General features: G+C 48.2%; 10 protein-coding genes and 2 non-coding genes across 12 annotated transcripts; 7 read left to right on the top strand and 5 right to left on the bottom strand.

The window, feature by feature from the left end:
- Positions 1–168: 168 nt before the first annotated feature.
- On the top strand, positions 169–2361 carry PRM1 (plasma membrane fusion protein Prm1p; the record flags this gene model as incomplete). The annotated part of the gene is made up of 1 exon (XM_076682285.1): positions 169–2361. One exon carries the CDS (start codon positions 169–171, stop codon positions 2359–2361), a length of 2193 nt encoding a protein of 730 aa, XP_076543531.1.
- Positions 2362–2500: 139 nt separating this feature from the next.
- On the bottom strand, positions 2501–3535 carry TRVA0_002S03466 (uncharacterized protein; the record flags this gene model as incomplete). Its single annotated transcript, XM_076682286.1, has 1 exon — positions 2501–3535. One exon carries the CDS (start codon positions 3533–3535, stop codon positions 2501–2503), a length of 1035 nt encoding a protein of 344 aa, XP_076543532.1.
- Positions 3536–5485: 1950 nt separating this feature from the next.
- tRNA-His(GTG) lies at positions 5486–5557 on the top strand. The gene has a single exon. It is a non-coding gene; the product is annotated as a tRNA-His (tRNA).
- Positions 5558–5559: 2 nt separating this feature from the next.
- TRVA0_002S03499 lies at positions 5560–5678 on the top strand. Its single transcript, XR_013062061.1, has one exon. It is a non-coding gene; the product is annotated as a ribosomal RNA (ribosomal RNA).
- A 1451-nt stretch (positions 5679–7129) lies between these two features.
- On the bottom strand, positions 7130–8833 carry PGK1 (phosphoglycerate kinase; the record flags this gene model as incomplete). The annotated part of the gene is made up of 3 exons (XM_076682287.1): positions 8685–8833; positions 8361–8442; positions 7130–8307 (listed from the first exon to the last, which is right to left on the bottom strand). The coding sequence occupies exons 2-3, from the start codon at positions 8428–8430 to the stop codon at positions 7130–7132; spliced, it is 1248 nt and encodes a 415-aa protein (XP_076543533.1). The 5' UTR covers positions 8431–8442; positions 8685–8833.
- Positions 8834–9662: 829 nt separating this feature from the next.
- TRVA0_002S03532 (uncharacterized protein) lies at positions 9663–10884 on the top strand (the record flags this gene model as incomplete). The annotated part of the gene is made up of 2 exons (XM_076682288.1): positions 9663–9686; positions 9733–10884. 2 exons carry the CDS (start codon positions 9663–9665, stop codon positions 10882–10884), a joined length of 1176 nt encoding a protein of 391 aa, XP_076543534.1.
- A 157-nt stretch (positions 10885–11041) lies between these two features.
- Positions 11042–11439, bottom strand: TRVA0_002S03554 (uncharacterized protein; the record flags this gene model as incomplete). The annotated part of the gene is made up of 3 exons (XM_076682289.1): positions 11042–11118; positions 11176–11376; positions 11433–11439. The coding sequence occupies 3 exons, from the start codon at positions 11437–11439 to the stop codon at positions 11042–11044; spliced, it is 285 nt and encodes a 94-aa protein (XP_076543535.1).
- Positions 11440–12626: 1187 nt separating this feature from the next.
- Positions 12627–13658, top strand: TRVA0_002S03576 (tetratricopeptide repeat protein; the record flags this gene model as incomplete). Its single annotated transcript, XM_076682290.1, has 1 exon — positions 12627–13658. The coding sequence occupies one exon, from the start codon at positions 12627–12629 to the stop codon at positions 13656–13658; it is 1032 nt and encodes a 343-aa protein (XP_076543536.1).
- A 1226-nt stretch (positions 13659–14884) lies between these two features.
- On the bottom strand, positions 14885–16705 carry RLI1 (Fe-S cluster-binding ribosome biosynthesis protein; the record flags this gene model as incomplete). Its single annotated transcript, XM_076682291.1, has 1 exon — positions 14885–16705. The coding sequence occupies one exon, from the start codon at positions 16703–16705 to the stop codon at positions 14885–14887; it is 1821 nt and encodes a 606-aa protein (XP_076543537.1).
- Positions 16706–17802: 1097 nt separating this feature from the next.
- On the bottom strand, positions 17803–19488 carry TRVA0_002S03620 (uncharacterized protein; the record flags this gene model as incomplete). The annotated part of the gene is made up of 1 exon (XM_076682292.1): positions 17803–19488. The coding sequence occupies one exon, from the start codon at positions 19486–19488 to the stop codon at positions 17803–17805; it is 1686 nt and encodes a 561-aa protein (XP_076543538.1).
- Positions 19489–22557: 3069 nt separating this feature from the next.
- YPS1 (pepsin-like aspartic protease) lies at positions 22558–24144 on the top strand (the record flags this gene model as incomplete). The annotated part of the gene is made up of 1 exon (XM_076682293.1): positions 22558–24144. The coding sequence occupies one exon, from the start codon at positions 22558–22560 to the stop codon at positions 24142–24144; it is 1587 nt and encodes a 528-aa protein (XP_076543539.1).
- A 2867-nt stretch (positions 24145–27011) lies between these two features.
- On the top strand, positions 27012–27563 carry TRVA0_002S03664 (uncharacterized protein; the record flags this gene model as incomplete). The annotated part of the gene is made up of 1 exon (XM_076682294.1): positions 27012–27563. The coding sequence occupies one exon, from the start codon at positions 27012–27014 to the stop codon at positions 27561–27563; it is 552 nt and encodes a 183-aa protein (XP_076543540.1).
- Positions 27564–27887: the final 324 nt, after the last annotated feature.

The following is a 27887-nucleotide window of genomic DNA, read 5'->3' on the forward strand; positions in this document are numbered from 1 at the left end:
GATACAACATCACCAAACGACTCTAGATCTCGAGTCTCATGTTAATTTTAGACGGGAAAAATAGTGAATATACTACTAACGCAATATAATGTGCTAAATTTCCTCCGAGTTTTTATTTGTGTTGAGCTTCCGTAGTAGCCAGAAATGATATCCGACTTGAAGAGCCATATGGCACGGATCATGCCTGAAGGCCTCAAGGCTGCGAAAAGAAGAGCAAATGCACCAATTCCTGTGGGTATGCCGAACCTTTGGACAAGACTCAAGGCTCGTCCCCGAGAGAATGTCGTTTCGTACATTGGCATCCGGGCAAGACTCTCTCAGGTATGGCTCAACTACTGGACAATTCTGCTGTCACTTATGGCAGTAAAGGTGCTGCTATTTCGAAGCTCCCTGGCCAATTCTCTTAATTCCGCAGAACGATATACGCTCAAAACGTGCGAGTTGTCCGAGAAGCTCGTCTCGCAGGCGGCCTCAACTCCACATTACGTGTCTGCTGCAGCCAATTCCCTTATCGAAGAGGCAATGACTGCGGCCCTCAAAGCAATGGTTGATATACTTCTGCTAATTATCAAGGCAGCAGAGAATATCATCATTTTCGTGATCGAAATGGTCATTGGCACTTACGCCTGCCTTCTCACTGCCACCGTCAACGGCGCCGTAAGTGTTGCAATCAATGCTACCGAGGCAATTATTGACTTTGTCAACGATGGGTTAGGTGCAATTGCCGACGAGCTTGAAGTAGGTCTTGGAGCTTTGAGTACGGCTGTCAATTCCGTGGAAGGGTTCATCGCGGACGTATCCAGCCTCTTCACTGGAACCGACAACAAGATTTCATTCAAGCAAGTCAATTTAACGGTTGGAGAGCTAAAAGATTTCAAGATTCCTGACTCTGTCAACGACAGGCTGACCTACGTCCGTGATCATCTGCCAACTTACGACGACGTAAAAAACGAGACAGAGGGCCTCATCAGGAAGCCGTTTGAGATTTTGTCGGGCCTGCTAAACGACACCCTATCCAGGGACCTCAATCTCGATCTTGATCTGATATCCGTCCCGCCTAAACAATCTCTGTCGTATTGCAATAATGGGTTTTCGATTCATGGTTTTTACACGGCTTTGCAAGACGGAACGCAGGTTGCAACAAAATACATCGCTATCGCCCTCTTTCTTGTGGCGTTATTGGCAATGTTTCCCGTCGTTTATAAAGAGATCCGCAATTGGCGGTGGATGCAGGTGTGTGCTACAAAGACAGCCGAGGCCGGGTACGAGCAGCAGATCGAAATCATACATGACTCCACTCATCGACACATTGCTATGCTCCAGAATTTCGTATCCAAGTCAACTGAGAGCCCATTGAAAAAGACCCTTACAAAATGGTGGGTAGGCTACGTCACCTATACCCCAGCATTGGCGACAATTTTCCTTGGTCTCGGAGGGCTAGTTCTGGTTGCGTTGCAGTACGTCGTGCTTCATCAAGTGAACAAGTCTCTCCCGGAGTGGCAGGATTCAATAGCAGACGTTACGAACGATGTGTCTACGGAAATCAAGAATGAGAGCATAGCTTGGGTTAACAATATCAACAAAGCAATTTCGCACACCGAGGCCACAGTGAATAATGAGCTTTTTGGCTGGATCCATCAGGCGACAGATAGCGTCAATCACACGCTGACGGCTTTCATGTTGGGCATGAATAAGGAGTTGAAGCTGGTGTTCCAAAGTACGCCATTATACGACCCAATCTCGACGGTTGTGTATTGCACAATTGGTTCAAAAATCGCCATGGCACAGAAAGGACTAACCTGGATACATGACCATTCGGACGTAACCTTCCCTCGTATTCCAGCTCAGGCTGTGCTAAACAACCAATCATTTATTAATGACTCCATAGGTGACGAAGTAGCCGAGTCCGCTATTGATGCCCTACATTCAGTCATAAACGTATACCAGCATTCGCTTCAAGTGGAGTTGTTCATTGCTATGGTATTGACATTATGCTGGTTGATTATCGCAATTAACGGACTATTCTATTGTTGGTGGAAGTACTATCAACTAAAACCTAGCGAAGCACTTGCCACGTTCCCTCGTCATCCATCCGACAAGATTGAAGCTCTAAATTCTCTATCCCATGCCAGACCTTTTAGTAGCGTAAAAGTGCCAATTCGTACAGAGTTTATTCCTCCTTCAGTTCTTGTATCCGAGCCTAGGACACCGATAACCCTCCGCTACGAAGGAATGGGTCTGCGAGAAACGGTATTCGACATGAGGGGCGGAGAGGAATGCAAGATTCAACTTACGGAGCCATTGAATGTTAGACGGAGTGTCAAGGCGGAATTTGATCCAAACGTTAATGGCCTGGATTAAATTATTTATATATGGGTTATTTATAATCGGTTGTAGAAATAAAAACCCAAGTGATATTGAAAATGGCTCTAGTGGTAGCGGATACTCTGGAGTGCCATAGATCAAGTAAATTCTATATCTATATCTACACAGCGCTGTCTTACCAGTCAACGTTTGTTCCTAGGCCGTTCTCCTTCGCAAGCTCGGTTAAAGTTCGCCCGATAACAAGGTCCATAATCCCCATACCTACGCACTTAAAGATAATATTAGAGAATTCAGAGAGATCTGACTGCTTGTCAAAAAGCCCTCCAATTTCAATCAATTGGTCCTCAGTGGCGTTTGCGTCTCTCAATTCACCTGATTCCTCTAAGCATGCCTTTTTAGCGTCAACGAAAATTGTTCCTCCACCAGAAAGAAGAGTTTCAGTGTCAATTTCTTTCATATGTGGCTTGTATGACCCAATGAGCGAAATGAACCGAGTCTTCTGGGCTTGAATGTAAGAATTCGGGAACAGTGGCTCAGTAGAAGGAGTGCAACAGAAAATAGCATCGCTCTTCGTTAGTGCAGACCGCAACTCTGGGTCATAATTTGGATTGTCCTCCTTGGCAACGAGCTTAAACTTCACATTTGAATAAGTGTCAACTAGCGAAGACAGCACTTCTTGGTCAAGTTTATCAAGGCGCTCACGGCCCCGGTTAACAATAGTGAACGATTCAATTTCACCATGGGGTAGAAGCAGCAAAGCAAGGCGAATATGCCATTCTACCTGTCTTCCAGAACCAAAAACTACAATATTCTTTGCTGAGATATGAGTGCACAGAGTGAGAAGACTCATGGTAGCCAGCGCTGTTCGGAAGGCAGTCACTTCTGTTGCAGCTACTAAGCCGAGCAGCTCCCCGGTTGGCGAGAACAGGTTAATCACGCCCACGGCACCCCCTTTCGCCGGCAAAGTGACAACCTTGATTCCAGTATTAGTTGTATCAGAGGATGGCATAAACAAAGTGGTATCATTGTACTTGGTGACAATGCTGCTTCGCAATGGCTGGTGAAGAAGCTTCTCCGAGTCCGGGGATGCGGACGCCTCGGCCGTGTACGTTGTGAGCGAGTCTCTCAACGCTTTCAGTAGCCGCTGACTTTGGTCTTCAGTCAAGTTTCGAAATATCTTAGAAACGTCTGCTTCGGTAAGTAATAACATTTTGGCGTAACCGTTGGATATGGCAAATATATTCGTTATATATCCACCTGCTCGGTTCTACGTCATAGCGACCCCCCGCGTGTCTCACATTGTCACAACCGGGTAAGTGTCGGGCAGCGAGTAATTCGTCGCAATTCAATTCAATTCTGATATTCGCATCTGTTATAAAATCTTTACTGGACGCCATTGGTTAGGTACATTTGGTTTCGTGAGAGCCTGATAGTTAGTGCGACGGATCCCAGCTCCGATATGCCGGGCGGCTAAATTGAACCAATAGCCATCAATAAAAGCATCATATACGTCATAAAAACTGCATTTTACGATTACATCGAGGAATATAAGTCGACAGAGACAATTATATATCGGGTGACAATTCCATTGAAAGTAGGCAAGTTTGGTTGGCAATAAAATGAGCCTTTGCGTAAGCAGTCATCACACCGATCTAAGCGGTATCCCTCATGCATGCAATTGGCATTGCGCACTGTTTTTTTTTTCTTTCAGGTAACTTCAACGGGTCTACGTTAGCACATTGGTGCTAGGTATATCGACCCCGTCAGACAAATGATGGTTATTTCATCGGCGTGGAAAATCGAACGTGCTACACCGGTTGGCAGGATGGGTCTCGGATAATTATTCAATACAGCAGCAGATATTTTGGAAAGAGTTAAAGACGCCAAGACGAAAAATGCAGCCAACCCTACCTACCACCTCATCTCGGGAACTCGCCATACTATTCCCGTTGGACGGTAGCTTCCATGGCATTGGACTCGCTCTTCCACCGTCAACCGATTTGCGTATGGTGTCACATTGAGCCTGAAACACTTGAACATCTGTACTTTGATTGTCAGAAAGTATGACAAACAATGAGCCTTCGCATAGCATCAACATAATAATAATAATATATCTTGATTATAGTCTGAGCTAACGCTAAGGAAGACTGTGTCTAAACATTGGGCTTCAACAGCCGGCTCAATATAAAAATTAAAATAAATCAATGGCAGAACATTAAGTAGCCTGGGATACCTATATCCAGTCCACAAAAGATGATGCGGATTCCCTCAATTTAATTGACAATACGGGGAGAAACCACATAGCATCAACGATGCGCATCATAGCGTACCAGTTGCAAGATTTATTTATCATGCAGGCTATTACATGGAAAGTTGTAGTAATGGTGATGTATACTTTATGTAGTTAGTAATAGTATATCAGCATTTTTAAGCCTCTGCGAAGCGGACAAATATGTTGATTTAATATATTAGATGGATTCCCACAATTGGGTGGCTGGCACAGGTCTTTTCCCCGGTATTTTGCGGGAGCGGTGTCATCGAAGATGTTCCACCTGTTCTTGCTCTAGAAGAAAAAGTTTTCCCTCGTGCCATTAGCGCCTCGGCGCTGAGGAAATCGGCCCCATCAACCAAATGCTTTTTGACTTTCATTGATTTGTTATAATATATAAGCCTAACTTGGCGACACAGTCGCAACGGGCTCGAAATACAGACGATTCATTCATTCATTCATTCATAGGCTTATGCAGTACATAGTACATCACGAAATGCAGAATTCAATTCTTCATTCACTGATAGCAAGAGAAGCTTTCGCTTTTCGGTTACTGAGAAAGAATTGAGGGCATTGAATGTTGTGCATGTCATTCCTGTGTACGAATTACCAATAGCAATGGTACAGCAACACAAACCTCAACTGTTGCTCCTTGTAACACGGTCTAGACTTACCAAATTACCGGGAACTTTGCAGCTCGAATAACACCGCCAAAATTCTTCATGAAGCCATAATTTTTAATACACATATAGATAAGCATGCCATATTTATATTAGCAGTATCTAAGCTTAGCAATTACTTCAATAATGGCCCCCTTTTTGGGGTCAAAAAATCGCGATTTTTCGTCAAAATTTCGGCTTTAAATAATACCAAAAAGCGAAATTTTCGCCGGCCGTTATAGTATAGTGGTTAGTACAGTTCGTTGTGGCCGAACAGACCCAGGTTCGATTCCTGGTGACGGCAATCAGCTACGACCATATCCAGGTGGCAACACCGTCTCTCGTTCGATCGGCAGCAGTTAAGCACCTGAGAGCTCGTCCAAGTACCGCGGTTGGAGACAACGCGGGAACAGCGAGTGTTGTAGCTTTTTGCAATGCATTTTTGCACGGTTAGAAAAGTTAACATGTGCATTATCTATGAAACAATTGTGCGTTATCGTGCATATATTTGTGCGGCTCATGCGGCTTCAGCCGCGCTAAAAGTCGAACATTGGGCGTTCAAAGCGGAGATCGATGAAATTTCGTGATGGAGCCTATGCAGTACAATATTAATGCATGCATGGGCATGCGTGTACATGTAAGACGGGAAATGCGCCTTTTTATAATACCGCGATAGACTTCAGCACGTAATAAGCACGTTCCAAGGAGTCTACCTCTTTGGGGAACACCATGCATAAGTCTCCACATTTGTTGTAATATGCGTCGAGGTACATCCTGATGCTTTCTTGTCTGAAACCCAACAGCTCTTCATAGGAGCAGCTCAATTGACTGAAGATGATTGGAAACTTTCAAACAGGAAATAGGGGTGTAGTTTGAAGCATAACTGACACGTGTAACCTCCCTCGTAATAGAACTCTGTGCATTGTTGCGCAAACTAAGCCGTTGACATCTAAGCATTAAAATCTATTGGTAAAAATCACATTTCGGGATATCTTGCTGTTGAGTTATCAAATGGGATGGGAAATTAGGAAAAGACCTTTTAATATGTTGGAATCTATCAAGCTCTAACGAAATAAAGAACAGTAAGCTGCCACCGTAAATATTGAATTGAATCCATTCGTAATTGGATAGTCATGCCATCCTTTAAGTGGCAGATTTTAGCACTGATCAAAAGCCGAATATTCGGCCCTGGGCATTCCTTGAATAATTTGAGCCAGACTAGGTTATATCTCTAATATTGTATGAGGAGGAGATAGAGCTCTATCGCATCAATTTTCCTAGCCGTCAATGGTGAATATCTACTACGGACTAGATGCACTCTAATTGTAGTGAAAGCCGTTAGCATCATCAGAGCCTTCTGTTTTAGAATACGAGCAAATATTCAGCATATGAGATATCCGCCTTTAATCGTCACACTGATCTTACCACTGGTGCATTGAATACCGCTGGAGACATTAGACCCTAATTTTTAAAATCAGCGTGCAAATTTGCTTTCCATTTGACTGCTGTAACACAGATTGAACCGATCACGCCCTGTTTGTTTGATTACCATATCATCAACCCTTCTCGTTGGCAATTACTCCCCGGCATATGTTCTTAATTCACGTTGACATTTACTTCATAGGACCTCAATTGGTAACACTATGCAATCATAGTTAGTCTGCGAGAATTAAGTGCTTATCATCATTCTGAGCCACAAATGTAGCCCGCCAGTAATCCACAGTCTCCACCGACAATGGCGGAAATAGAACCTCTACAACATACATATCGCCAGGGCAATTCAATCCGTGGATAAGTAGCTAATAATCGCCAATCATTTATAAATAAGTTACCATACTTTATATATATATGGGAGTTTTTCTTTTTGTCCAAGTCATTACTTCTGGGAAAGAGCAGTCACACCTGGCAACTCCTTACCCTCCAAAAGCTCAAGAGAGGCGCCACCACCAGTAGAAACGTGGGAAAGCTTGTCCTCAGCACCAAACTTCTTAGCAACAGTAGCAGTGTCACCACCGCCAATAATGACGGTAGCGCCATTGGCAGCAGCCTTGACACAGGCGTCCAAGGTCTCCTTGGTACCGTTGGCAAACTTGTCAAACTCAAAGACACCTGGTGGACCGTTCCAGACAATGGTCTTGGCCGAGGCAATGGCCTTCTTGTAGAGCTCAATGGACTTTGGACCGCAGTCAAGACCCTGCCAGCCAGCTGGAATGCCGTTGGAGTCGGTGGCAGTGCCAACATTGGCATCCTTGTCAAACTTGTCAGCAGTCACGTAATCAACTGGGAAAACGAGCTCAACATTGTTCTTCTTAGCTTTGTCAACAAGACCCTGGACGATCTTGGCACCCTCCTGGTCGAACAGAGAGTTGCCAATCTCAACGCCCTCGACAACCTTCTTGAAAGTGAACGCCATACCACCGCCAATGATGAGCAGGTTCACCTTGGTGAGCAGGTTGTCAATGAGCTGAATCTTGTCAGCGACCTTGGCACCACCGAGAATGGCAAGGAACGGTCGCTCTGGGTTCTCGAGAGCCTTGGCAAAGTACTGCAGCTCCTTGGCCATGAGGAAACCAGCAGCCCGCTGCTTAACATCGAGACCAACCATCGAAGAGTGGGCTCGGTGGGCGGTACCAAAGGCATCATTTACGTAGACATCGGCCAGGCTGGTGAGCTGCTCTCGGAACTTCTTCACGTCAGCAGCATCGGCCTTGACCTTCTGGCCGTCCTTCTTGGCGGAGCCCTCCTCCTCAATGTGGAACCGCAGGTTCTCCAGGAGGATGATCTGGCCGTTGGAGGCCGCATTGACGGCAGCCTCGACCTCTGGGCCGACGCAGTCATTGAGGAACTCAACCTTATCGCCCAGCTGCTTCTCGAGCTCGCTGGCGACCGGCTTAAGCGAGTACTTGGCGACTCGCTCGCCGTTTGGTCGGCCGAGGTGGGACGCCAGAATGATGGCCTTGGCGCCCTGCTCCTTGGCGTACTTGATAGTTGGCAACGCAGCGACAATTCGCTGGTTGTTAGTGATGGTAGCACCGTCCAATGGAACGTTGAAGTCTACGACGTTAGCATCTACGAAAGAGCAATTGACCACTTTAAAAAACACATACCCACTCGGATGAAGACCCGCTTGCCCTTCAGGTCAAGGTCCTTAATCGACAATTTGTTCTGGAGAGACATTTTAAGCAATCGCTAATTGAAATGGTTAGCACCGAGGGATAATAAAAAAAAAGAGAAAGAGGGAGAAAGCAAAGGGCGGAGGGGAGGGGTATTTATAACGTCATCCCACAAAACCGCCAATATACGGTGGTGGTGGCTTTTGTTTGAGTTTTGCCAAAAAAGAATGCGCGTGTGGTGTTATACCGGGCGACCACTTTCCATTGTTTTTCCCGCGGTGTATCGGACCACAATTGGCCCGCATTTGCGCTACTTACTGTTACTAGGCTACTCTGTCGTAGTATTTTGGCAGCTTCTATTTCTATTGGAATGGGTTTCCGGAGACAAGAGAACTGACAAAAAGTGAAAATTTCCCGGGAGAGGCGGCCCTCATGCACGATAACTGTAACGGTAATTCTACGGGGTTTCTATTTTCTACTGTACTGTATAGACAATCGGTACTCGCCGACCTGGACCATGCATATATAGGGTCTGGGATCTCAAAACCACAAGGGTTCCTGCTCAATTGCTTCAAACCCTTGGGCCCTTGGAGGGCTTTTGAACCGTTTCGGATCGGAAAAACAGTTTGCTTCGTGTCGTTTCCCCTCGCGTCGGATTAACTAAGTCCGTTGGACTGTTATTTACGCCTAATTGTGTGCAGCTGCGGGTATACTTCATACCACAGCCGATTCTGGCTATGAAATGAAGCTCAATTGCACTCAATTGATTAATATTTGTTGCTATTTGCCAAGTTGCTGATGTTTTGGATTACCACCTAGCAATTGCCTTCGCTGCCCCAATACCACCGCGAAGCGGTGCCTCAGGGGGGTTTGGGGGGACTGGTCCCCCCAAGTACACTCCATAGCTTCAATTGACTTGGGGGCCAGCCCCCAAACCCCCGTAGCTCCGCTTCGCGGAGGATAGTAGACAATTCGCTGCCATACCACCGCGAAGCGGTGCCCCAGGGGGGTTTGGGGGGACTGGTCCCCCCAAGTACATTCCATAGCTTCAATTGACTTGGGGGCCAGCCCCCAAACCCCCATAGCTCCGCTTCGCGGAGGATAGTAAACATTTGCCTTCTATTTGACTGTAATTTATCCGTCCTATTTACCGGTACGATAGATTATACCGGTAGATAAGTGGAAGTGTGTGGGCGGTCGGCGCACTATAACGGGTTACGTTGGGAGATCCTAATTATGTCCATATCGGGCAGTGCATAGGACTGTCGTGTTATACTTTGAACAGATAGCTGAAGGATGCCGTTTTGGCCGTTTGGCAAGGTATGAAACCATCGTTGCATGATAGAGAAAGAGCTAATAGGAGTAGAAAACGGATGCTCAAGCCTACGAGCGGGAGCTGGCGGATCTGGCCAGCAAGATCTCGCTCCGCCAGCAGAAAGTATACAACTACAACATCAGATGCCGGCGGGTAAAAGGGCTGTTCACGCTATACTCAGTGTTCCTGTATACTATCTATTCGGCAATTATTTTGTTCCATAAACCGTCGCAGACCCGTGGCCGGTTAATTGGCTTTTTCCTCATTCCCGTGGCGATCTACTTGGTGAGACGAGTGGTCACTGCGTTCTTCAATTGGCTGATAAGCTCGAACGAGGAGCATCTTAAGAAGCTAAAGGCAGAACAATCGGACAAGATTGAAGAACTCAAGCGCAAGACGAATTTCTACTCGACACAGGCGTTGATCAACCGGTTTGACGTCAATTCCAAGCCAAGAGTAGTCCATCCGCCCCAGCGACAGGGGCCGAATTCCCCTCCTCCCCAGCGACAAGGTTCGAATCGTGGATCTCCAAGCTTGGGTAGTGCTGGAACCAGTGGGAGTGGCCAATTCACGCCGCCAGTGGGTCTTTCGGGCGAATTCAAACCGGAATTGCCTAACCTCAAGCCTGATGCTTTATCGTCTCCCTCCAGTAATGATGTCAGCAGAAACAGTCCGGGTACATCGGTGGCGACAGGCTCGACCTTAGCCTCACCAGCGATGATCCCGCAGGCGGGGTTGGAAGTGGTCCATTCAGTTCCCTACCAGCCCCAATGGTACGATAAGATCATTGATCTCATTGCAGGTGAGGACGAGTACAGCCCGAAGAACCGGTATGCACTCATTTGTGAAAACTGCAGGAACCACAATGGTCTCGCCCAGCCTGGCGAACTACCGCAGCATGTTGTATACATCTGCCCACGATGCGGGGTTCAGAATGGCAAGCCAAAGAAACGCAAGGAATCTGTTGCTCCAGAGGGTCACGAACGGAAGCGATCGGTAGCAACCGACAGCCTGGAGAAGAGCCCCAAAGAAGAAGAAGAATCCATTGATATCTCGTCAAATCCTGCTGGAACGACTTCCATCGACCGACTGCAGTTTGACAGCGCTGACAGCGATGACGAAGAGGACTCCGCAATTCGAAGACGTAAAAAGCTTGATACTAAACCTTCGAAACGCCATTTCAACTCCGACTCTGATCACTAATCCTTCTGGAGGCTATCTCAACTCAGATTTTGATCACTAATCCTTCCAGAGGTTATCTCAACTCATATTCTCATCGATGATACTCTTCAAGATTCATCCCAAGATTACAATACGCTTTTGGCAACTTTTCTCTTCACTATAAATAAATGCATCATAATTATTTAGTTGGGTCGTTTCGCTGGTAAGCCATGTAACCCTTGACCTTATGATCTGGAAGCATGTCAAGATATCGCTCTACATGTACAGTTAGTACTTCATATTGGCTTTCTCTCCGTATTCTTTGTGACTTACCGGCCAGATCCTTGCAATTCTCGTACTGGTTAGCGCCCTGAGTCTGGAAGCACTTCTCCAAAGCGTGTCGGCAGATTTTCAGAGCCTCGACTCGGATCCACTGCTCTCGAATCATCGACTGCTGCGCAGCTCGCAGCTGCTTTGGGTCGCTATAGTCAATATCGTCAAACGACACAAGCTCCGGTCGGATATGCTCAGTGTCTAAGCGCACTCGATTAGCTCCCTGCTTTCAAACCGAAACTACCCATGCTACTCACTTCTCATTTTTTATATTCCTCTATGCCCCGAGAGTCTTCTCTGCTTCTCCAATTATTCCCCTTGGGATGAAAAAAAGACCTCTGCTGTGATTGGCCGCACGGTGGGTAATTCGCGTCGGAGCTCCGGCGCGGCGGAGCCGCATATTATGCGGCTCATAACCATTGCCCTCCTTTTCTATTAATTCTTTCAAATACTATTACTTAGCCGGTCGTTAGGAATTGCGTAGAGTATACGCTTTCCTGGGGCGCTGCCCCAGACCCCCGTGGCTCCGCTACGCGGAGGTCTGCTGCCCATAGGTAGCTGGAATCTTCTTATTATTCATTATATTTGGAGTCCAACCAACCACAGAAAAGTAGGTTGGTTATTATGGAACTAAATATATAATACGCCTCATAATGAACGGGTCTGGGGGCTGGCCCACAGGATTCTCAGAACCCAAGCGTGAATAGCCAATCCTCCGCGAAGCGGAGCTACGGGGGTCTGGGGGCTGGCCCCCAGGATAACCCAGAGACCCAAACGCGGATGGATTATTAGTAGCCATTATATATAGCTGCTATTGGTAGAGAGAGCATAGCTCTAACATGAGATGCTTTGTAACGATTTCCACGTACTACCAACCTATTTGTTACATCCCTCGGTCTACGCACCAACCTTACCGGAATGATTTTGTACCAGGTGTGCCCCGATGTATGAAGTGCCGAAAGAGATTGCAAGAGCCGTCTTGGTAGCCTTTAGTTCATTTACACGCCAAGAACGTGGCCGCTCTGATCAAATAAACCAAGATCTGACTCATTAATACCGCAGTTCGGGTCTATTTATGGCTATTAGCGGATAAGACTTGTCTTCTCAGATCTCAACGGTAGAGCGTACGAAAGATGAATCTGTTTCAGCAAGTTCCACACGCGCATCCACTCGCTTACCAAGGTGAAAAGTCTTCAAAGGTTATCAAAGCTTGGCATTACGCTCTAAAGCCAGTGGAAACCCATAAAAGTTCATATTCAAATAGTTGGTTCGATCCATAATTTCGTAAGGCACGGCGTTCGTATTTTAATTTTCAGGGGGAGGTGGGAGGCAGTGTGCAGCAACGCATCTCAATTCTAAGTGGCTTAGGCGGCTTGTGAAACCGAGAACCACAACTACATACTCGTCTGTGGCCATAAATACGCGAGAAACGACCGAGGACGTTTTCTCCAATGACTTCGAAGAACGTGCCCCAGTTTACCCTAGTGAGATCAACGACCTCAGGGGTTGAGCCGATCGAGTTTCCCGAGGACCGGATTCTCCAAGAAGAGCCTTCAAAGTCGCGTAAGTTTGGTCTGGAACGGCTCAAGATCCACTCGCGCAAGAAGTCGGGCGAGCTGTCCACTCCGACTACCCCGACCTCGCCGAAAAGCTCGTTCAGCCAGTTGGGTGTCGAGTCTCCAGAGTCCCCCAGATCAAGAGGGCTCTCTCCCGCGCTACACATCTTCCATAGATCGCGGTCACGCTCTACCAGCAGGAGAGACGTTAGAACCTCAGCTTACGTACCCAGTGAGTTTAACGACAGTCCGCTTTCGCTGGATAGTTTATCAATTCAAAGTGAAAACCCTGAAGAATGGGAGAAGAGAGCAGAGATCCTAGCGCTCAGGTCTCCGGGGCAAGAGTCGGCTCCGTACCGCTCTCCGTCTACCCAGAATCTGCTCTCGAAGAAGGTCGACGAACAGATGCAGGAGGCCATTGATTTTCATGAAGGAGGCAAGCTGGAGGAGGCCACAGAGCGATTCAAGGTGCTGGCTGATCCTAACGATACTAACCATCCACTGGCCCAGGTTCTTTTGGGGCTGTCGCTAAGGCATGGCTGGGGGTGCAACAAAGACGAGGCTGAAGGGTTCAAATACCTTCGCATGGCCGCTTCCAACAGCGCGCTGCTAGATCAGGTCAGTGAGCAGGCCGGGGGCAGGGGTCTGGCAAAGGGCGAGCTTAAGCTGGCCATTTATGAGCTGGGCAATTGCTTCCGGTATGGTTGGGGGTGCGTACAGGACCCAGTAGCCGCGAAGACGTACTATGAGACGGCAGCCCAAATGGGCGATCCAGACGCCATGGTGGAGACGGCGTGGTGCTACTTGACTGGGTTTGGCATACAAAAAAAGAGTAAGCATAAGGCTGCTCAGTACTATCGGAAAGCTGAAAAGGCTGGCCGAACGGAGGTTGGCAACAGCTGGATCTGGAAGGACAAGTATAACTAATGGTCTCTTTTCAAAGAGCTGACCGAAGGGAAATCTGGCAACAGCCGGATCTGGTAAGAGAAGTACCACTAAAAACGGTCTTCAGTACTACCGTAAGGCTCAAAAAGCTGGCCGAATTGAAATTTGCAACAGCTGGATCTGGAATGACAACCAATTATTGGTCTTTTTAGAGCACTACTGGTTGAAAAAGTAGGCCGGATTGAAATTTGCAACAGCTAAATCTGGAAAGAGAAGTACAATTAATGGTCTTTTTTCAGTACTACCGCAAGGCTGAAAGGCTGAGAGCTGGTCAAATGGAAGTGGCAACAGTTGGATCTGGAAAGAGAAATACAATTGACAATCTTTTTTGGATTTTTGTAATGATTTATGATCTTAAGAACAGGTAATAAGATGTATAATGGATTACCAGATAGCTGGCCGTACCAAAGCGTAAGCGTTTTAGCTGACTTCACCTTCTTTATATCTAAAGCTAGATTTGTATCTTAAAGACAGACGTGGTAATATGGTAATATTATGCATAGTCGAAAACCGGTAGCTGGGACGGAAATACGGTGTAATATCCATCCTGGATCTACCGAAGTGCTTTTGGCTAATATGATCCGTTTCGTGGCTGAGCAATTTAATTTTTACACCCTGTACTGATTTATCTAGTAAAGTGTTCTAAATATCTATTCATGGCTGAACATAATAATTTCACTGATTGCTGCAAGAATCTCCGCGAAGCGGAGCTATGGGGGCTGGCCTCCAAGTCAATTGAAGGGGTATGTACACTTTATTACAGTACTAATGGGGGGACTGATCCCCCCAAACCCCCCTGTGGCTCCGCTTCGCGGAGATTATTGAGTTAGCATCTCTTCATGCCTAAAAAATTGGCTTCTATCACGAATTATGATCTTAAGAAGACGCACAAGTCATGCGATGTATAATGGACTAAATAGGTGCAAATATACCAAAATTTTCTACTGAAAAACACCCTCATCATGGGTGAACAATTCTTAGCTGAATACCCGCTTGACACAGATAGGTTCGCATCGACTTTTGTATTACCGGTATCAATCTATTACCATGTGCCGCCCCTCCGGGGGGTGTGCGGCATTATACAACCATTAGTTCGATTCGCTTCACAAATCAGTCCAGTTTCGTGACAAATCATTCAAAATACAATAACTTTTTCAAACCCTCAACAGTGCTGAAGAGATAAACCTCTCAACAAAAAGCGCTGAATCTTAAGCCTCAACAGTGTCGAGGAAGAAGTAGTTGCCAGAAGACTTCTGCTCCTGGTCCATCTGCGAGTTGAGCTTGTTGATTCGCGGTCGGAAAGAAACAGGATCTCGTCGGAAGGTAACGTTAAGGTTCTTGAGGAACTTGTTGCAACCAGTGAGAAGGGATTCTGGGGTGTTAGCATACGAGTTGACAGACGGCTCGCCCTCAAAGACAATGACACGATCAGCCAAGTAAGTGGCCATGATGAAATCGTGCTCGACAACGAAAGCAGTCTTCTTGGCATGCAAAATGAACCGTCGAATGACCTTGGAACAAATAATTCGCTGCTCAGAGTCGAGGTATGCCGATGGCTCGTCGATAACGTAAATATCAGCCGGAACACCAAGCGCCAGCGTGATGGCAACTCGCTGCAACTCACCACCAGACAGATGCAGCACCTCCTGGTCAATAATGTCCTCAATCTTGAGCGGCTTGAGAACGTCCGTGTTGAACTGCGGGTGCAAGAAAGCGGCTCGGATCTTCTTGAAGAACAGCTGTCGCACGGTACCCGGGAACTTGGGCGCGATCTTCTGCGGCTTCATGGAAACGTTGAGCTTTGGAGCAGCAGTACCCTCGTCCGGAGTTAAGTTACCAGCCAAAAGTCGGCAGAAAGTGGTCTTACCGGTACCGTTCTCGCCCATCATGACGACAATCTCCGAATCGGTGAAGTCACCGGCCTTGATGTGCAACTTGAAGTCGCCCATGGTCTTTCGCATGTCGGGGTACTTGAACGATCGCGACTGGTCAATTGGCACCAAATCATTGGCATCAGCCAGTCGGAACTGCAGAGACTCGGTTCGGAATCGCAGGTTCTCACTTGGAATGTTACCATCGAGGAAGATGTTGATACCCTCTCGCACCGAGGACGGCAGCGTGACGACACCGTACACCGACGGCATGCCGTACAGAATGCACACGTAGTCGGACAAGTAGTCAAGAACCGACAAATCGTGCTCAACAACAATGACGTAGTTGGTATCGTGCAGCAGCTGTCGGATCATGTTAGCGGCGTGAAGTCGCTGCTTGACATCGAGATACGACGATGGCTCGTCAAACATGTACACATCGGCCTTCTGGACGCAGGTCATGCCAATAGCAAATCGCTGCAGCTCACCACCAGACAACTGGGCCACCTCTCGCTTCATAACGTGCCGCAGCTGCAGAGTATCAATAATGCTGTCAAACACGTCCTTTCGGTCGCCCTTACCAGCCAAAAGCTCATGGACCTTGTTCTTGGGGCCCTTGATGGCCTTGGGGATGTTGTCCACGTACTGTGGCTTAATAATGGCCTTGATATTCTCCTCCAGGACTCGCGTGAAGTAGTTCTGCAGCTCAGAGCCCCGGAAGTACACCAAAATGTCCTGCCAGGTTGGCGGGTCGTCGTATCGACCCAGGTTCGGCTTCTGGTTACCCGCCAGGATCTTAAGGGCTGTAGACTTGCCAATACCGTTGGTTCCCACGAGACCCAGCACCTGGCCCGGTCGTGGCATCGGCAGACGATGCAGCTTGAACGAGTTCGCCGAGTAACGGTGGGTCACCTCCGAGTCCAAATTGGTCGGCAGGTTGATAATGTGGATCGCGCCGAACGGGCACTTCTTGGGGCAGATACCGCATCCGATACATAGCGTCTCCGAGATGAAGGCGATCTTGGACGCCGGAGTCACCTCGATGCAGAGCTTGCCTGTCCTCACGACGGGACACGACTTCTTGCACTCCTGTCGGCACTTCTTCGGCTTGCACTTGTCCGCATTGACAATAGCAACTCGAGTGTTCTTGTCACTCATCTTTTGCACCCTCTCGTAGGTCGAATTGAAAGATTTTTCTTCTCCGTTTCAAATGAGGTTTTGGTGTCGCCTTGCCATTTTTTTTTTTTGGGAAATTTTTCGGCCCACGATTTACGCCCAGGGCACGCGTACATCTGAGCCCGATGACCTATAATTTCAATTGGGAACGCTGTGATTGGCTGATCGGCGTGCGGCGGGTGTAGCCGCAGAAAGTGCGGCGAATGCCTTCCTGGGGGGCCAGCCCCCCAGACCCCCCGTAGCTCTGCTTCGCAGAGAAACCTGGAGCTAATTGGATTCCTCAAGTTTCTGGGTAGAACAAGTGCTGCGTGCTTCAGTGATAGTAGCCACTGCAATGTCGTTCAGTTCCGTTAAACCAATCTCGATGTTTTCCAATATTTTGCTTGACCAAGTGGTTCACTGAATCAACTAATATGACATTCCAGCTCCTGCTCTCGTGGAAGTTATTATGCCAACTCCATATGTACTACGTTGGTCACATCTTGGTTTCCATCGTTTCTTAGTACAGCTGCTGCTTGTTACAGCAGTTGTTACACCCCGGGGAGGGATGGCTTTGTAACGTTTGACAGGAAGGTTGTAACAGTGTTACTGGGAGGTTGTTACAGCCGCGGCGCGCGGGCTCTGATCTCAACCTGTGTTAATTGGTCAGGTACATCCGATCAGATAAAGAAATAACAGCCCATTTACTCAAATTTGTATAGCCCGTGCAATCACAATCCACAAATTCAATCTATTTGATGTATCAATTTTCGCATTACACGATATGGCAAGACGATCAAACGTCCTTAATATGAAATTTACATCAACCATTATGGCCCATTGATATTAACCAGCTACAAGTCTGTTTGGCTTGTCAATCCTATATCAGTTGATCTGTCAGTATAACACAATTAATTATTACCATCATTAGAATGATTTAGTGCGAGTCACCCTAATTGAAAACTTCTATATCTCGTTACATCAGCGGCAGAAACTTCTTTCCGCAACACAGATACTATATGTAATCATCTTTTTAGTTCGTTGATCATTGGTAACCATCTGCTCTCTTTTTCTTGGTACTGTAACTTACGCAGTTCGAATTAATAAGCAGTGGAGTCCATATCGTCGGCCTCTATATCCAATTCACCGTCGTCATACTTATCCCAGTAGCTATGCAGCCTGTGAAGCGAGTTCCTTGCGACAAACAGCCCGATAGCGATCATCTGATTGAGTGCTGATTCGGCCGCGGCGCGGTCGCTAATCGTAATGCTGCATCGCCCAGCCATGAACGTCGGCCAGTGCACAGATATTCCCAGAGCCTGCTGCATCGGCATCTCCTGGATCAACTGCAATGTGCGCTTGGTCAAAGACTGCACTCTACTATCAGACAACTTCCATCCCAGCAGCTTGACCATGTAAAACAGCCGTAAACTGCAACAATGAATCCTATGTGAGTACCACATGCACAGCTTGATGCTCTCGCTATTGCGGTTTGTGTCCACAGCTAAATAGGGAAACTGCTGCGACTCGAGCCGCTCGATCTCGCGGAGAGCCGCTAGAACTTCTTCTTCCTCGTCGTCGTACACCATTGAGCAGTACTTACGCTGGACGATCTTAGCAGCAGCCTTAGAGAAGAAGGGCACCAGCTGCTGAGAGTACCCGCGGAAAGTGTTGTATCCATCCACTACTAGTCCATCTACGGTGTGCGCAAACGCCGAATCGTCAAGAAGTGCTGTATCGTTGGAATCAATGGTGCCACCGCCGGGCGACGACATCCATGCGTATGTCTCGGCCACGGCGAACCATGTTCTTAGTGTCGCAAACAGCGGGTTCCGTATGGCCGACTGGGACGCAGCTTTGAGCAGTTCGAGCCCACCCTTGAGATGAAGCCGCCATTTATTGGATGATGTCGCTGAGCGGTCCGAATAAAGTATCATCACCGTCGCTAGCAGCGCTATGATTTCGTCATTTTCGCGATATGAGGCGATCTTCATGATAAGGCTCTGCATGCACAAGTCCATATACTTCTTACGATACGGCATCCAGTCGTCGCATTTGCAGAATATCTCAAGCACATTTGACGACACCGTTAGCACGGCGAACTTCAAAAAGTCGAACCTGTCAATCTCCTCGGCAATGAGCTCCCACAGTGGATTTTTGTCATCATTGGCAAGCGGATAGTTGAAGGTGCATTTAGTACGCAGGAACGTCACCTGCAGGAACCGCTGGAGGTCTTGTTCCGTTGTGAAGGACGAAGGGCGGTACGCGCGCATGACGCGAGACCACTCGTCTACAGAGGCCATGTCGGTCCACTGAGGCACTTTGAAGAGGACCTCGTCCGATACTGGCGACAGTATGTCGGAGTGGGCGGGCGAGGGGAGATCCAGTGACAAGTTGCCCACTACTGCGGCGTCGGGGCTGAGGTCGAATATATTGAAATCGACATCCTGCCCCTCTAGCTGCGGTGAGATGCCCCAATTGTAGTTTTGCTGCTGATTCAGGAAGTCCTCGGATGATATGGACGATTCATCTCTGAAAGACGCCGGGCTCGAATGAGCAAATGGCAGGGCCACAGACGAGCTGTTGGGGCTGTTGGACACACTGTTTACAGCGCTTATCCCGGGGCTGTTCACGGCACTCGAGACTCCCCTGGAAGGACTGTAAAGGAACCCTCCGCCCCCCAGGTCGGTTCGGGGAGGCGGAGCCAGGAACCGGCTTCGCGACGAGGTCGAGGCCCCAAACATGCGCTTGGGGGTCTTTCTTTTGAGCCGGTCCGGCGTCCACATTACAATGTTCTGCTCATAGACGCATTCTCGATGCTGATGAAGACATGCGCTACACGAAGGCTTTTTTTCATCGCACTTCTGGCGCACTTGTTTACAATGTTGACAGCCGGTTCGACTGTATACGGCGCGCTTGCTCGTTCGCATTGCGTTTGAAGAAGCTACCGCCATTTTTATTACTTGGTTCTAATTCAGCGGAGAAGAGCTCTTCGATATGTATTCAACAGGCTTCTTCAAGTGCTCAAGTATAGTGTATATATATATGACAGGGACGGAGTCCTGCTGTTGTGTCTCAATTACCTAATGCTTAGGTCTTCTTAGCTATATGGTGTAGCAAACAAACGTGCCCTCCGCTCGTTCCGCCGGTTATTTTCGCGACGAACGAGACGGTGTCTTTTGTGTTCACGCTTTGGGGGTGGGGTCCTCGTATCTTCTTAACCGCTTCACTCTCGTGTCTCGTAACCATTCCAGCGAGACCATTCCAGCGAGCTGCCTGGGGGGCATTTTGGGCTCTTCTTTGTCTCTTTCTTTCTCATGTCGGCGTGAAGGTACCGTGCGGCTCGCGCTAAACCGCTAGGGGAAGTGTAAGACATGCATGACCTATTGCAGGCAGGCTACATGCAAAATGCATATATGGCAGCCTGTCAAGAAACGACCCAGAGTTCTTTGGGTTTGTTCGCTTCTTGAAAATATGCTGGATGGAGAGATGCCATTAGTAGGTAGGCGAAGGGAATACCGGATCGGGGAATACTTCAATTGGACAGCACTTGGCCTGTGCGCCATCGGAGCTCTACCAACAAACCTCTTTATAGAAGACATGCGCAGTATCGATCGTGCCGATAGTAGTAATATATTATTAAATAGCGAGTGATCGATCGTATTTGTGAGAAACGCCTCGAGTAATAATACCAATCGGGAAGAGGTTTAATAGACTGAACACCTCTAAGAGGCTCATCCAATTCGTTACGATGCGGCATTTTCCATCCTTTCCGTTCTCAAAATTAGTTACATAAAGGATTTTCTCAATCTCAGCATGATTACGGTATCACCTTTTAACAAATAATCATGCGTTATGATACTACAATGCCTTGAGCTGTCCTACTAAGGCAATGGAACTTCATCAACGGTATGCTCGCGTAGTGTTGCGCAATGCTCCATCCCTTTGGAAGCTCTGAGACTACAAGCAACATATGGTACCGAAGGAGTGAGTGTTGCCCATGGTACCAGTGTTCACATTGTAATGATCCTCTTTTTTTTTGAATATTTTCATTTATTACAATGATCTACCGGTATTAAAATGGCTGTAACTGTGCAAAAAGGTCTACCCTGGACTCTTTGGTGGGTAATCGTCGATAGCAATTGGCATTGAAGAGTCAAACCGGAACTATTTTTTTAGTTAGGAGCCATTCCCGCGAAGCGGAGCATCGGAGATCGATGGCTATCGTTAAATCACCTAGTGATCTGAAATAATTAAAGTCTAGAGAGCGGACTATCTCGTAAACGAGGTTTCAAATACCGAAATTCGAGAACATTGAGTCGAATAATACGGGCAAGGGTTTAATTGTGAAGACGTTCCGCATCATACGAGATTAACATTGAAGATCTCCGTGCAGCGGAGCTACGGGAGCACCCGCCCTCGAAAGTCAAAACAGTCAGCACAGAATGAAAAAAGACCTCGGCGGCTCATCAACGAGTCAATCTGAAGCGATCTGGCTGCCATTGAATGAGCCTGTGGCCCTATGTTACTCAATTATCGTAGTAATAGTGGGACACAACCGATGGGAGAACATGTGGCTAAATCTTTTGCATCTGGAACTTTAAGATCCGCCCTTCTAGATCGTGCAAGAACTGATGGATTACACAATTGAAGTTATTGGGCGACATAAACTGGCCGAAAGACGAAAATGAGGACTGCATACCCTCCGCGAAGCGGAGCCACGGGGGTTTGGGGGCTGGCCCCCAAGGAAACCGAAGCTATCAAGTATTCACCGCCCCATTGCTTCCGCGATTGGCCAATTGAAGGTAAACTTTTCATGGTAGCGCCGTAGGGCCGCGTAAGCTCGCTTGAAGACGAAAATGAGGACTGCATACCCTCCGCGAAGCGGAGCCACGGGGGGTTTGGGCAAGATAACCGAAGCTACCGAGTATTCATGGGGCTTTGGGCCAATTGAAGGTAAACTTTTCATGGTAGCGCCGTACAGCCGCATAGAAAAAAAAATGAGGATTGCATGCATGAAAAGCCCGACGCAAAGCGCCGGGTTATCCGCCAGTCAGGCGCATAATATGTCCACTATGTGTGGCCATATTTGGGGGACGTAACTCCAATAACGGGGGTTGCAAAACATCAACGCCTGTCAAAGTAGGTAGAATGATGTCAGGGACGGTTTAATATTGTCGGCAATTTTTCCCCACTGCAGGGGGACGATCCGTCGGGAGCGCCACCTGCAGGTCTCACGAGTCACTTAAGCCGCGCGATGGACGGCTCGCCATAGCCCTGCCCGCGCCACAGAGGTAATTCCAGACCCCAGAGAAAGAAAAAAAGGACCAACGCCAATAGGCTTTTTTTCCGGGGGTTTTTAGAGCGGGGAATCGTTGAATAACCCTGGGAGATTAAAAGCCGGTACCTGTCGACAAAAAGTCTTGGCAAACCCGCTTATATGCATAACGCGGAGTTCCGTCATAAACAATGCTATGATTAAGGGGGCCAACCATCGCCAAAAGACGGGAAACGAGAGGTACCGAGGATAGACGAGCCTCCAAGGAAGACCGGACTACGACGGTCAGTCAAAAGAGAAGACAGTCGGTGGAACAAGCCCAGGCGCCCCCGACGCAAAAATACGGTCACACTCCCCCCCCTCAGCCACTGGATCAGAGTGCGGCGCTGACACAGGACCTACGGCGTATTAGGGGGGGGCGGAGGTGAGCAAAGGAAAAGGCTGCGCCTTAATCCGCATTCACCGCGTTCAACGCGCATATAAAAGTGTCTCTCGGCAGGGAAAGGTTATAAAAATACACGAGGTGCCCCCCGAGGTTTTTGGCATAAGTCTTTGTCCACCCTCGAACAAAGGAAGAATGAAGTCGGTTCTGATCCAAGGACTGGCCGCAGTGCTGCTTGCCGGTGAAGTCGCAGCCAAGAATGTCGCTTCCCTGTCCCAGGGCTTTGTCGCTATGCCTATCCAAGGCCATTCCACCGATAACCACCCAAACCCAAGATATGAACGGCTGAGGCAGTTCACCAAGCGTGACGACACCCTCCAGGTGACGCTGGACAACCAGTTCACATACTACTCGATCGATATCGATGTCGGTACCCCGTCCCAGAACCTGAGTTGCCTCATTGACACGGGCTCCTCGGACCTGTGGGTTCTGGCGTCGAACAACCCATACTGTGCTAAGAACCCAAGCCGTCTGACACCTCAGTCGACCCAAATCGACTGCTCACAGTCGGGCACATTCAACTACAACGATTCTACGACCTTCAAAATGAACACCTCCAGCGAGTTCTTCATCCAATATGGTGACTTTACCTTCGCCCAGGGCAAATGGGGAACCGACAAGCTGACGTTTGGATCGACTACGATCAATTCCGTGTCGATAGGCATTGGTATGGAGGCCAATTCGTCACAGAACGTGTTTGGTGTCGGGCTCACCGGGCTCGAATCGACTAACGTCGGTTCCACAGCCCAATCCAGTAGCGGCGGTTACACCTACTCCAACGTTCCGGTGCTCCTGAAAAGCCAGGGAGACATTGAATGGGTCGCATACTCGCTCTATCTCAACGACATTGACGCTAAGACGGGCAACATCCTGTTTGGTGGCGTAGATCACGATAAATACACTGGAAACTTGGTGACAGTGCCCCTGGTCAACAATGTCCAAGGTGTCTCCTCCCCAATTGAGTTCACCGTCATGTTGAGCCAGATCTCGCTGACCGACTCCAAGGGAAACACCGCGACCATCATGCAGTCCAACATCCCGGCCTTGCTCGATTCCGGCACCACCCTGACCTTCCTGCCCACCCAGGTGGTCACCTCTATCGCCTACTCCATCGGGGCCCAATACTCGTCGTCTCTGGGCATGTTTGTGGCCCCCTGTTCCGACGGAAACGCCTCCGGTGCGCTCACTTACAACTTCAACGGCGCTTCCGTCAAGGTACCACTAAAGCAGCTGTTCATGTCGCTCACCGACTCCAATGGCAACCCAGCCACCTTCGACAATGGCCAGAGCGCGTGCGCGTTGGCTCTGAGCCCCTCCGACGACGAGATCATCCTGGGCGACTCGTTCCTGCGCTCCGCCTATGTCGTGTACGACCTCGAGAACCTCGAGATCTCCCTCGCCAACACCAACTTCGATTCCTCCTCCTCCAACATTGAGGTCATCAAGAGCTCTGTCCCCAGTGCCACCAAGGCTTCTGGCTACTCCTCCACCGCCTTCGCCACCGCCATCCAGGTCCACACCGACTCCACTGCTGTCTTCTCCCATGCCACAGGCACCATCTCCGCCACCGGTATCGAGACATCCGTTATCACCTCCTCAACCCCCACTTCTACTTCCACCTCCACCTCTACTTCTACTCACCACGGCGGCGCCGGCTCCACAACTCCAGTCGCCGGCACCCTCCTCTCCTTGCTCGCCCTCGTTGGCTTGGCCATTGTATAACTGTATTAGATTTACTAGCGCATGTGTATTATTATTTTTCTTTCCAATTGATGCTTCTTCACGTTACTATTTCAATTCACTTGGGGGCCAGCCCCCAAACCCCCATAGCTCCGCTTCGCGGAGGTCATCCGATCAGTATGCTAGTGCTTTTTGTGTGTTTTGTCTTTGTGATAGTATGACAGCATGATAACATGTTAGCATGGTTGTTGGATTTGAAATTATAGCACCTAGGTGGTACGGTAGCACCATATAGAGAATACTGCGGAGAACACCTGACAATTAGAAGACAATAGTGGCAATCCGCACTACGGCATTCATATTGTTGAGATAGCCCCCTTGGGTCAATTCAATGAACTACTATGGTTATGTTCTCTGAGACTACTCTCTATTACTTACTACCACTGTATCATTACTACTACCTGGGTAGTGGATACTATTTGAAATTGTACCTGGTACCTGGTAGTTCCAAGGCAGTGGGGCCCCAAACTACAGTACAGTAGTAGCAGCTGGCTGTAATGCACGCATTTGTGTCTCAAAGTCGTTCTTGGCGTATCTTATGGGTAATACTGCCCTCCTAGAATCTCGTTCGGGTAATTTCAGCTAAAGAACTGGTGCAGTCCTTCACTACGAGGGAGTACTGGCCAAGGCAATTACCCGATATCAACCGATTACTGGTAACGTGTTACTAATCCGTAGTACAATCAATTGGAATGCAATAGACAGTAGAACCCAGATATATCTACGGTGCTAACTGAAATTTCGCTTATTTCGGAAAACTCCCCCAGTACCATTTGCCTATTAAGCTAGAAGCTCTCGGGAACGCTAAAGTGCGAACCGCAGGTTATAAGTAAGCGTTTAACACATTTGTACCGGTAACATTATTCCCCTACGTGATTTGTTTTTGGGAGCCTCGAGGAACAAGAATTTGCCATTTGTTGGGAGTTTTTTGCAACAGCGTAACAGTGTGTTACAAACACCTGTAACAAACTCCCGCTTAAAATTTATGACCAGAGATAGGTTCCGGAAGCCCATAATCTATACACATTACAGTAATTGCATAATGTTTGTAACATCTTTGTTGAATTCTTGTACGTGCTATTCTAACTGGACTTTCCGCGAAGCAGAGCAGCCATGCTTCGCTCGTTACAGTTGGGGGGTACAACAAATCCTATGCTAGAGCTGAACAGAGGTACCTCAATTGGCCAGTAATTTGTACTGCTTAAATTGAATAACACATCTACAGTTTCTCCGCGAAGCGGAGCTACGGGAGCTCGAGGGCTGGCCCTCGAAAAGATAACAGGAAGTGTGTTACAATTGGTTGTTACAGCACAAGCCGTCCCCTACGCAGTGTCACAAACCCCTGCTGCAATAACATAAACACGATAACGAGACACACAGGCCCCTACCCTCCTTTAGGAGGCTAAAGTTCACCCAATGTCGAAGCAGCTGTCCAGTTTTCGACACCGCAGGCAATCGCCGATCGCGGACAGCTACCGGCGGTGTCGACGTTTCTCCCCCACCACTGCTGCCGTGTGGGTATCTAAACGCAACCGATATAGGGTAATCGTACGAACGATACGATAAAGTTCCCTTTCTTGGTTATTATACTACATAGGGCAGTCCAAAAAAAAGAGCGCCCAGGCTTCAGTCACATCGGGTGGAACATAAATGGGCCACTTTAACGGTCCTGCGATGGGGACGTTGCAGGAGTGGCGCCCATCCACGTCAGTTCCGTACTGGGGCGATCGGAGTCCATCATATGCGGGTCCAGCTGGGAAAGGCGTGCATCGGTAGCCCCCGCCCGCGTGCGCACGCATTATGTCCTCCGATCGATGGCAGGCAGCTGTATAATGCTGTTGGCTATACAGGGAACTCATTGCAGCCCATCACCATGGTTGCAAAAGCAGCAACCCGGAAGGCGTAACAAAAAAAAAGCCCTCATCCGCCTCCGGCCTAGTCTCCATTTTTTGTCGCCCAATTATGCTACAATTCCCCGTTTTTCTGGCCTATGCATTGGCCCATTGGCACCGGATCGAGTTCCGGAACTCCGTGCCGAAGATGGGGGAGGGGAGGGCCCACATGCCTATATCCGGCAAGTGTACCGAGGGCCAGTGCTTTCTCGATACGGTAGCACGGATAAATAAAGCCGCACCTGCGTGCGCGAGCTTCCGTAGCGCTCATAGTGGCAAATATACCACTTTGATCACAACCCACACATAACACCAACCCGCACGGAGTGCAATAATGTATTGCGGGTGCAAGGTGTCCATCCAACGTCGTACCGAGGGGAGAAGGAGGTTCGCGACTTGCGTAGCATGCGCTTACGCAGACTGGCAATGGCATGCTCATGCCATGCTAGGCGTCTGTTATGGATAGTTGTGCTTTTCAGCACGCGGTCGCTGAGCTTCCGTCCGTCGTCCACCGGCTCGCCACACAGCATTTGCAATACAGCGCATTGCCGGGCCGCTTACATGTGCAGTTGGTCAGAAGGTCCATGCCGTAGTGCCAGCGCACGCGGCGGAAATTGGGAGGAAAAGAAACCAAAACAAAACAAAACAAAAATTTTTTTCAAAAAAAAGAAATCGTGAGACAAGCGTTTCTCGATGAGGAGGAGGAGGGGGTTGAGATTCGATAAACGTACGCACACCAGGAGCGAGAGAGCCAGACTACAGTAGTTCAAACGAGTCATAACTACGATATCACGTAGAACTGGAGAGAAAAAACCCGGTCCCAGTGTCTATGAAGGACATAAATACTAGTGGTCCCCCCCGGATGCATTTTTTCCCACCCACACACACATATACATACCCCCACTGCCGTGCCTTTAGGTGGTTAAGTGCTTATTATTATTATTGGTGAACTTCGACATGGCAATTGGGCGATCATTAACGAAGAAGTTCCAAAAGCTGTCCCCTCTCGGCCGGGCGAGAGAGAACGGCACAGACCAGAACGGGGACTACTTTTACTCGATATCGTTTGAACAGACTGTAGAGAACAACAGCAGCGAGGAGAACGACTACGACGCTTCATCGCTGAGTTCGTCGAATAACTGCTCTCAGCCCACTACACCATTGACTCCGCCGGTTACACGGAAAGAAGCACTGGATTTCTCGAACCCCATTTCGCGACAGAGCACTGCAGCTTCGTCAATATACTCAGGCCACACTCCAGCAACTAATAATACCTCACCTGCATTGAGCGTCGACGAGCCTTATTTTGTTACCAACGAGGACGGCTCTATTAATGCTATTAATAAGGGACATCACCGGCACCACTCGAGTGTCGACAAGCAGCCAAAAATTGTAGAAGAGGACGAAGAAGCGACTGCTCGAGCTGATGAGATGGCCATGCATATTTTGGAGAAGGTATCGGCTGACGACTACGTGCGAGAGATTAAGGTCGGCAGCTGGTACATTTGATTCCTTTTTTTTTAACGACACCTACGAATAATCGGACCACTGGGTCCGATTTCTATTTATTTTCTAACGACGTTTATGATGCTTCGTGTGAAGCTATTTATTCTTGTTTATACGTAACAAAAAGACATGTTTATGAACTAAAAACTTGCTATTCTCTGCCGAATATCTTGTATTTAGCTGCATTCTGAAGCTTTGAGTACCCTCATATATCTTGTATTTATATCTTGTATTTACCTGTATTCTGAAGTTTGTTTTGATACTCTCAAATTTCTTGTATTTACCTGTATTCTGAAGCTTGTTTTGATACTCTCATATTTCTTGTAT

Source organism: Trichomonascus vanleenenianus, assembly GCF_965637985.1.
Source record: "Trichomonascus vanleenenianus strain CLIB 3782 genome assembly, contig: TRVA0_002S, whole genome shotgun sequence".
Taxonomy (NCBI): domain Eukaryota; kingdom Fungi; phylum Ascomycota; class Dipodascomycetes; order Dipodascales; family Trichomonascaceae; genus Blastobotrys; species Blastobotrys vanleenenianus.